At 42.3% G+C, this 9,735-nt stretch overlaps 1 protein-coding gene across 1 annotated transcript in view; it reads left to right on the top strand.

Moving 5' to 3' along the window:
• Positions 1-9,735, top strand: part of NAIP (NLR family, apoptosis inhibitory protein) — a 62,950-nt gene that overhangs the window by 40,668 nt on the left and 12,547 nt on the right. The window contains exons 8-10 of the mRNA XM_011959304.1: positions 4,877-4,958; positions 6,251-6,308; positions 7,185-9,296. Of these exons, the coding sequence (XP_011814694.1) occupies positions 4,877-4,958; positions 6,251-6,308; positions 7,185-9,296 (2,252 nt within the window). The remainder of the gene's footprint in view (positions 1-4,876; positions 4,959-6,250; positions 6,309-7,184; positions 9,297-9,735) is intronic.

The following is a 9,735-nucleotide window of genomic DNA, read 5'->3' as shown; positions in this document are numbered from 1 at the left end:
TGTTAGCCAGGATGGTCTCGATCTCCTGACCTCGTGATCCGCCCGTCTCGGCCTCCCAAAGTGCTGGGATTACAGGCTTGAGCCACCGCGCCCGGCTGCCGTTGAGCTTATTTTCATATTTTCCTGCAAAATAGTCTTGTTCTTTCTCTTCAAGAGTGTGTCTTAGCAATTTTTTTGCCCTTTGGTCTTTCATATTCCAGAGAATATATTAAATATCCCAAGCAGGCATGGTGGTTCACAGCTATAATCCCAGAACTTTGGGAGGCTGAGGTAGGAGGAGTGTACAAGGCTAGGAGTTTGAGACTAGCCTTTGCAACACAGCTAGACTCCATTTCTATAAAAAACATTTTAAAACAGGGTGTGGTAGCATGCATCTGTAGTCCCAGCTACCTGGGAGGCAGAGGCAGGAGAATCGCTTGAGCTCAGGAGTACAGGTTGCAATGAGCTATGATTGTGCCACTGGACTCCAGCCTGGGTGACAGAGTAAAACTTTGTCTCTAAAAAAGGGAAATATCCCTCTTTATCCCTGATAGTATTTTTTAGGCCTTTATTAGTTTTTTTCATGTTACATCTTTTAGATCATTTTATTTTTAATCTATCTGTGACTACATTTAAAGTGAATTCTTGTTTTTTCCTTTTCCTTTTTGTGGGTAACGGGGTCTCACTATGTTGCCTAGGCAGATCTCAAACTCCTGGGCTCAAGCTGTCCTCCCACCTCTGCCACCCTAAGTGTTGAGATTACAGGCATGAGCCACTGCACCCAGCCTTAAAGTGAATTCTTATAGGCAACAACACAGGTGGGGTCTTTTATTTTATTTTTGATTTTTTTATGAGACAGATTCTCACTCTGTTGCCTGCACTGGGTACAGTGGTGCAGTCTTGACTCACTTGCAGCCTGGACCTCCCAGGCTCAAGCAATCCTTCCACCTCAGGCTTCTGAGTAGCTGGGACTATGGGCACATGCCAGCACAGCTGGCTAAGGTTGTTAATTTTTTGTAGAGACAAGGTCTCACTATGTTGCCCAGTCTGATCTCGAACACCTAGCCACAAGCAATTCTCCTGCCTTGTCTTCCCAGAGTGCTGGGATTACATGTGTGAACCACTGAACCCAGCAGGTCTTGCTTTTTTTTTTTGAGATGGAGGTGTGAGCCACCACATCCAGCCAGGTCTTGCTTTTTTAAGAGTCTGACAATAACTGCTTTCTAATTGGAATGTTTAGAATGTTTAAATTTAATGCAATTATGAATATGGTTGGATTTAAACCATTTTACCATTTGCTTTCTATTTATTTCATCACTCCTTTGTTTTTCTTTTCCTGACTTCCTAGGGTTTAGGGTTTTTTTTTCTTTTTTCTACCCCCTCCTTGAGTACTTTTTTAGTAGTCTATTTTATTTCTGTCAGCTTATTAGCTCTTCATCCTTATTTTACCTTTTTACTACTTGCTGTAGAGTTTACCACATGCCTATTTAACACATCACAGTCATCTTCAAAAAATATTATAACAGCCAGGCACAGTGGCTTATGCCTGTAATCCTGGTAATTTGGGAGGCTGAGGCAGGCAGATCACTTGAGGTCAGGAGTTCCAGAGCAAACTGGGCAACATGGTGAAACCCCGTCTGTATTAAAAATACAATAGTATTGGCTGGGTGTGGTGGCGCACACCTGTAATCCCCAGCTACTTGGGAGACTGAGGCACGAGAATTGCTTGAACCCAGGAAGCAAAGGCTGCAGCAAGCTGAGATCGTGCCACTGCACTCCAGCCTGGGTGACACAGTGAGACTCTGTGTCAAAAAAAAATATAACTTTGACATAAAATGTATGAACCATACAATAGTGTATTTTCATTTCTCCCCTCTCATCCTCTGTGCTATTGTCATACATTTTATTTACATGTACTTTAATAAATCTTACAATATAATGTTATATCTTTGCTTTAAACAATTTAAGTACATTTTTACAACAGGAAATGTCTTTGATATTTACCCTGTTAGTTATCATTCCTATACTATTCATTCCTTTGAGTAGAACCAAATTTCCATCTGCTATCATTTTCCTTTTAACTGATGTGCTTCCTTTCACTTTTTTTTTTTGAAATGGAGTCTTGTTCTGTCTCCCAGGCTGGAGTGCAGTGCTGCAATCTTGGCTCACTGCAACCTCTGCCTCCCGGGTTCAAGTGATTTTCCTGCCTTAGCCTCCTGAGTAGCTGAGATTATAGGTGCCCACCACCCTAATTGTTGTATTTTTAGTAGAGATAGAATTTCACCATGTTGGCCAGGCTGGTCTTGAACTCCTGACCTAATGATCTGCCTGCCTCAGCCTCCCAAAGTGCTGGGATTACAGGGGAGAACCACCGCGCCCGGTCCCTTTCACATTTTTTGTAGTGCAGTTTTGCTGGCAACTAACTTTATTTGGCATTTGTTTGTATGAATAAGTTCATATTTTACCTTCCTTAATGGTTATTTTCCTTGATGGGCCTATTAAAATACTTTTTTTTTTCTTTTGTAAACCACTTCACCCCTCCCCTATGGGTCTGTTTATATTTGCCTCTACGTGGCTGACTTTGGACAGAAACATTAAAAGTTCTACTTGTTGTTTTCCTGAAGCTATGCTTCTATTTCTGTACTCATTGCCAAGCCACTTGAAGGCAATACAAATGAAGTATCTGGGCCAGATGCAGTGGCTCACGCCTGTAATCCCAGCACTTTGGGAAACTGAGGATACCTCGAGCCCAGGAGTTCCAGGCCACCCTAAGCAACATAGATAGACCCTGTCTCTACAAAAAAAAGAATTAGCCTGGCATGGTGGCACGTGCCTGTAGTCCCAGTTACTTTGGAGGCTGAGGTGGGAGGATCACTTGAGCCTGGGAATTGGAGGCTACATTGATCGTGCCACTAGCCTCAAGCCTGGGCAACAGAGTGAGATCTTGTCTCAAAAAAAAGAAAAAAAAAAGTGACCCTTTGCTTTACTCCTGCTCTCCTGTGATTCTGCAGCATGGAATGGGCCACTGACTTACTCACATGTATAGTTCTCATCTGTCCATTTTAATAATTGCAACTAGAGATCTTTTTAAACTTTCTCTCTTGTTCTTCAAGCATACATCAAACCTGAGTTTAGAGGGTATTTGCACCCTAGTTTCACGAGATTGGCAAGTAGCTTTTAGAGAGTATGTTTGTGGCCATTCTTTTGATACTGATGGAGAGTTTCTTTTTTAATTTTTTGTTTGTTTAAGACATGGTCTTACTCTGTCACCCAGGCTGGAGTGCAGTGATGCAGTCACGGCTCACTGTAGCCTCAGCCTCCTGGCCTCAAGCGATCTTCTTGCCTCAGCCCCCCAAGTAGCTGGGACTATACATGCATGCCACCCCGCTAGCTAATTTTTAGAGGAGATCTCTCTATGTTGCACAGTTGGTCTGGTCTTGAACTTCTGGCCTCAAGCGATCCTCCTACTTCGGCTTCCCCAAGTGCTGGGATTACAGGCATGAGCCATTGCACCTGGCAATGGAGTGGTTTGTGGTTGGTTGGTTTTTTTCTGTTTGTTTGTTTGTTTTTGAGGCAGAGTTTTGCTCCTGTTGCCCAGACTGGAGTGCAATGGTGCAATCTTGGCTTACTTCAACTTCTGCCTCCTGGGTTCAAGCAATTCTCCTGCCTCAGCTTCCCAAGTCGCTGGGATTACAGGCATCCACTACCATGCCTGGCTAATTTTTGTATTTTTAGTAAAGATGAGATTTCACCATGTTGGTCAGGCTGGCCTCAAACTCCTGACTTCAAGTGATCCACCCGCCTCAGCCTCCCATAGTGCTGGGATTACAGGCGTGAGCCACTATGCCCGACCTTGTTTGTTTTTTTGTTTTGTTTTGTTTTGAGACAGAGTCTCACTCCATCACCCAGACTAGAGTGCAGTGCACAATCTCGGCTCACTGTAACCTCTGCCTCCCGGGTTCAAGCCTGTAGTCCTAGCTACTCGGGAGGGTGGGGCACAAGAATCTCTTGAACTGGTTAATTTTTTAATTTTCTTTTTAATAGAGACAGGGTTTTGCCATGTTGGCCAGGCTGGTCTCAAACTTCTGGCCTCAAGTGATCTGCCTGCCTTGGCCTCCCAAAGTGCTGGGATTACAGGCATGAACCACCTTACTCAGAGAGTTTTTTTGTTTTTTTTTTTAAATAAATTTTTATTTGAAATTATTTAGATTTACAGAAAAAGTGCAAAGTAATACAAAGAGTTCCTATATATTGCCATACCCAATTTACCCTAATGCTAACATCTTACACTAGCATGGTATATTTGTCAAAATCATCAATGTACCAATTCATATACTGTACATTACTATTTACTAAAATCCAGATTTTATTTGGATTTCACCAGTTTTTCCACTAATGTGGTTTTATTGTTCCAGAATTCATAGTTTTTTTTTCTTTCTATTTTTGATTCTTTAAGTTCATTTTTGTTGGTTGCATGGAAGAGTGTTAAATATGCACTCATTCCACCAAATTCCCTTGATATCTTTACCATTACTTTATAAACCATTTATGTTTCTCTTGCAGAGTACCACAACCTAAATGCCTCATCTGATGACACTGACAGAGAGAATCACTGGAAATAATAGTTTTATACTTAATTCTTGTCACTAAAACTCTAATAGTGTTTTTAAAAACCTAATACAAGGCCAGACGTGGTGGCTCACACCTATAATCCCAGCACTTTGGGATGCCTAAGGAGGAGGATTGCTCAAGGCCAGAGTTGGAAACCAGAACAGCCTGGGCAACATAGTGAGACCCTGTCTCTGACAAAACAAAACAAAACAAAACAACAAAAAAACCTAACGCAAATACTTAAATGCATACAACTATTTTTATAACTTTTAACTTTTACACATAGTTGTCCATTTCTCCAAAATATGAAGTCCTCTGTGGAAGTGATTCCAGACCTTCAGAGCCCTGGTGAAGTTTGTGAATTACCGGTAATGATCACCACCATCTTGTCTGTTTTAGTAGCACATGATCATGTAATTGAAAACTGTTTTGAACAGGAATGTCTCATCATAAATAAGTTAATAAGTTCTACAAAAATCTACTAAACACCGATTATGTTCTAGGTACAGATTGGGGAAATCACAATAAACCAGTCAGGCACAATACCTAGCTTCGTGAAATGTATAGTCAGTCTCTTCTACTTTAAGGCCCAGACTCTCTTAGACTTTGTTGATTAGCATCCAGACTAAATGAATCATCTCTGGATCTTCATCTGGAGGGCAGTAAGGCTGGATTTGCTACTTGGCCTTTTTAGGGGTTGAGAAGATGTTACTTTAACAAAAGCAAGTGCCCAAGAAAATCATAAACCCAGGTAATAGGCTGACCACTTTAAGCTGAGAAATCCTACATAGTTCTCTGGAATATAAGCCACTACTAATGTAATGCACACACATACCACCTTATTTTGAGGCTGTGTGTTAGGTATGTTATGTTTGTCATCCCCCCACCCCACACACACAAACCAACTTGCTATTCACTTGATTCATTTTTTTATGTGAATTGAAAAATGGCACTAAAGAAAAAAGTTTAGGGATATAGAAATAGCTTTTTTTTTTTTTTTTGAGACGGAGTCTCACTGTGTTGCCCAGGCTGGAGTGCAATGGCCGGATCTCAGCTCACTGCAAGCTCTGCCTCCCGGGTTTACGCCATTCTCCTGCCTCAGCCTCCCGAGTAGCTGGGACTACAGGCGCCCGCCACCTTTCCCGGCTAGTTTTTTGTATTTTTTAGTAGAGATGGAGTTTCACTGTGTTAGCCAGGATGGTCTCGATCTCCTGACCTCATGATCCGCCCATCTCGGCCTCCCAAAGTGCTGGGATTACAGGCTTAAGCCACCGCACCCAGCCAGAAATAGCTTATTTTTTAAGGAAGAAACATAACCTTTCTAAATCCCAGATGTGTAATATTGAAAATGTAGTTAACCAAGGACAGAGGCTGCACCTAATGACTTGAGGATCCTCCTTGCTCTAGACACTATGATTCTCATTACTTGAATACTATTCATCTATGGATTGTATCATATATGAACCACTGAGGAACACACAGTCTTGCAGATGTTTGCAGATTATTAATTGCTTTATATTTGGAACACCCTTCCCTTCAATCAGCATAAATATTTGAGGGTGGGCTGTGTTTAGAAGATGTTTAGTCCCCAGTGATTCTAACATGATGCACCACCCTCCTATATAAATTTTGATTTAAGAAAGGATTTTATTTTCCAAAGGAAACCACAAGTGAAAGCCATCTTGAAGATTCAATAGCAGTTGATCCTATAGTGCCAGGTAAGAACTTTGAAGTAGCATGTAGGATTATATGTATGTGTAAATATATTTGTATACAGGGCAGTTGCAAAAAAAGAGTATTTATAATTGTCCAAAGAGCTTCCAAAGAGGAACAGCATTGCAACAGTGTCATGTATGAGCAAAAGTCAAGGTTCTTGTGGCTTCTCCAGAGTACAGGCAGGACCAAACTGATAGTAGGCAACGTGTCTCAGGTACAAGCAAACCAGTCCTTAGAAGCACCAGTCAGCAAGCTTCTTTCCTGAGATTTTTATTTTTATTAATTTTATTTTATTTTATTTGAGACAGGGTCTTACTTTGTCACCCAGGCTGGAATGCAATGGCAAGATCATGGCTCACTGCAGCCTCAACCTCCCAGGCTCAAGTGATCCTCCCATCTCAGCCTCCCCAGTAGCTGGGACCACAAGCATGTGCCACCACACCTGGCTAATTTTTGTATTTTTTGTAGAGACAGGGTTTTGCCATGTTGGCCAGGCTGGTCTTGAACTCCTGGGCTCAAGCAATTCGCCTGCCTCGGCCTCCCAAAGTGCTGGGATTACAGGCATGAGTCACTTTGCCTGGCCTCTTTCCTGAGATGTTTTAAATGGGAAACTATAGGATTCCATGGTGCTTATGATAAGCACACATTATGTCTAGGTCCCTGTTTCAAGTGGGGCACTTTGGACACGGGCTTCCCACATTCTGATTTTGTGCCAAAACCTATGAGATGATCGCAATGTGGGAATCATGGATGGCTGTGGAAAGCCCTAACACATTTGTAGTAGACAGGCAGAATCATGGAGTGAAAAGGGCATGGTGTTGAGACTGAGGGAGATGTGACTATGTATCCCCGTTGTTTCCCCTTTCTCTTCTCTACAGAAGCGGCACAGGGTGAAACCCAATGGTTTCAAGAGGCGAAGAATCTGAATGAGCAGCTGAGAGCAGCTTATACCAGCGCCAGTTTCCGCCACATGTCTTTGCTTGATATCTCTTCCGATCTGACCACGGACCACTTGCTGGGCTGTGATCTGTCCATTGATTCAAAACACATCAGCAAACCTGTGCAGGAGCCCCTGGTGCTGCCTGAGGTTTTTGCCAGCTTGAACTCTGTCATGTGTGTGGAGGGTGAAGCTGGAAGTGGAAAGACGGTTCTCCTGAAGAAAATAGCTTTTCTGTGGGCGTCTGGATGCTGTCCCCTGTTAAACAGGTTCCAGCTGGTTTTCTACGTCTCCCTTAGTTCCACCAGACCAGATCAGGGGCTGGTCAGTATCATCTGTGACCAACTCCTAGAGAAAGAAGTATCTGTTACTGAAATGTGCATGAGAAACATCCTCCAGCAGTTAAAGAATCAGGTCTTATTCCTTTTAGATGACTACAAAGAAATATGTTCAGTCCCTCAAGTTATAGGAAAACTGATTCAAAAAAACCACTTGTCACGGACCTGCCTATTGATTGCTGTCCGTACAGACAGGGCCAGGGACATCCGCCGATACCTAGAGACGATTCTAGAGATCAAAGCATTTCCCTTTTATAATACTGTCTTTATATTACGGAAACTCTTTTCACATAATATGACTCGTCTGCAAAAGTTTATGATTTACTTTAGAAAGAACGAAAGTTTGCAGAAGATTCAGAAAACTCCTCTCTTTGTGGCGGCGGTCTGTGCTCATTGGTTTCAGTATCCTTTTGACCCATCCTTTTATGATGTGGCTGTTTTCAAATCCTATATGGAACGCCTTTTCTTAAGGAGCAAAGTGACAGCTGAACTTCTCAAAGCAACTGTATCCTCCTGTGGTGAGCTGGCCTTGAAAGGGTTTTTTTCATGTTGCTTTGAGTTTAATGATGATGATCTCACAGAAGCAGGGGTTGATGAAGATGAAGATCTAACCATGTGCTTGATGAGCAAATTTACAGCCCAGAGACTAAGACCATCCTACCAGTTTTTAAGTCCTGCCTTCCAAGAATTTCTTGCGGGGATGAGGCTGATAGAACTCCTGGATTCAGATAGGCAGGAACATCAAGATTTGGGACTGTATTATTTGAAACAAATCAACTCACCCATGATGACCGTAAGCGCCTACAACAATTTCTTGAACTATGTCTCCAGCCTCCCTTCAACAAAAGCAGGGCCCAAAATTGTGTCTCATTTGCTCCATTTAGTGGATAACAAAGAGTCATTGGAGAATATATCTGAAAATGATGACTACTTAAAGCACCAGCCAGAAATTTCACTGAAGATGCAGTTAATTAGGGGATTGTGGCAAATTTGTCCACAAGCTTACTTTTCAATGGTTTCAGAACATTTACTGGTTCTTGCCCTGAATATTGCTTATCAAAGCAACACTGTTGCTGCGTGCTCTCCATTTGTTTTGCAATTCCTTCAAGGGAGAACACTGACTTTGAAAGTACTTAACTTACAGTACTTTTTCGACCACCCAGAAAGCTTGTCATTGCTGAGGAGCATCCACATCTCGATAAAAGGCAGTAAGACATCACCCAGATTAGATTTTTCAGTCCTAGAAGCATGTTTGGACAAATCACAGGCACCAACTATAGATCAGGACTATGCTTCTGCCTTTGAACCTATGAATGAATGGGAGCAAAATTTAGCTGAAAAAGAGGATAACGTAAAGAGCTATATGGCTATCCAGTGCAGGGCACCACCAGACCTTAGTACTGGCTATTGGAAACTTTCTCCAAAGCAGTACAAGATTCCCTGTCTGGAAGTCCATGTGAATGGTATTGATGCTGTAGACCAGGAGATGCTCGAGATTCTAATGACAGTTTTCTCAGCTTCACAGCGCATCGAACTCCATTTAAACCACAGTGGAGGCTTTATTGAAAGCATCCGCCCAGCTCTTGAGCTGTCTAAGGCCTCTGTCACCAAGTGCTCCATAAGCAAATTGGAACTCAGCGCAGCCGAAGAGGAACTGCTTCTCACCCTGCCTTCCCTGGAATCTCTTGAACTCTCAGGGACAATCCAGTCACAAGGTATACCTGTGTATATTTTGGATGACTATTCTGATGTGTAATTTCTTTTTCTTACTTTAAGTGGTTGAAAACTTCTGAGGCCATGAAAGCATGAATGCTCATTGACAGAATAGATATAAAATAAACCTTCACTAATGTTTTTTTGACAGTAGCATGAATTAGTGAAAAGTCCCTGAAAAATAGAATGGTTTTCAAATAACTTAAATAAAATGAATAAAATATTTACATTAAATTATTGAAGGGGCCGGGCGCCGTGGCTCATGCCTGTAATCCCAGCACTTTGGGAGGCTGAGGCAGATGGATCACAAGTTAGGAGATCGAGACCACCCTGGATAACACAGTGAAACCCCGTCTCTACTAAAAATACAAAAAAATTAGGCGGGTGAGGTGGCGGGCACCTGTAGTCCCAGCTACTTGGGAGGCTGAGGCAGGAGAATGG

The sequence above is a fragment of the Colobus angolensis genome, unplaced genomic scaffold, assembly GCF_000951035.1.
Source record: "Colobus angolensis palliatus isolate OR3802 unplaced genomic scaffold, Cang.pa_1.0 Scaffold49, whole genome shotgun sequence".
Taxonomy (NCBI): Eukaryota; Metazoa; Chordata; class Mammalia; order Primates; family Cercopithecidae; genus Colobus; species Colobus angolensis.
The sequence above is the reverse complement of the archived record's forward strand: the minus strand, read 5'-3'. Positions and strand labels throughout refer to the sequence as shown.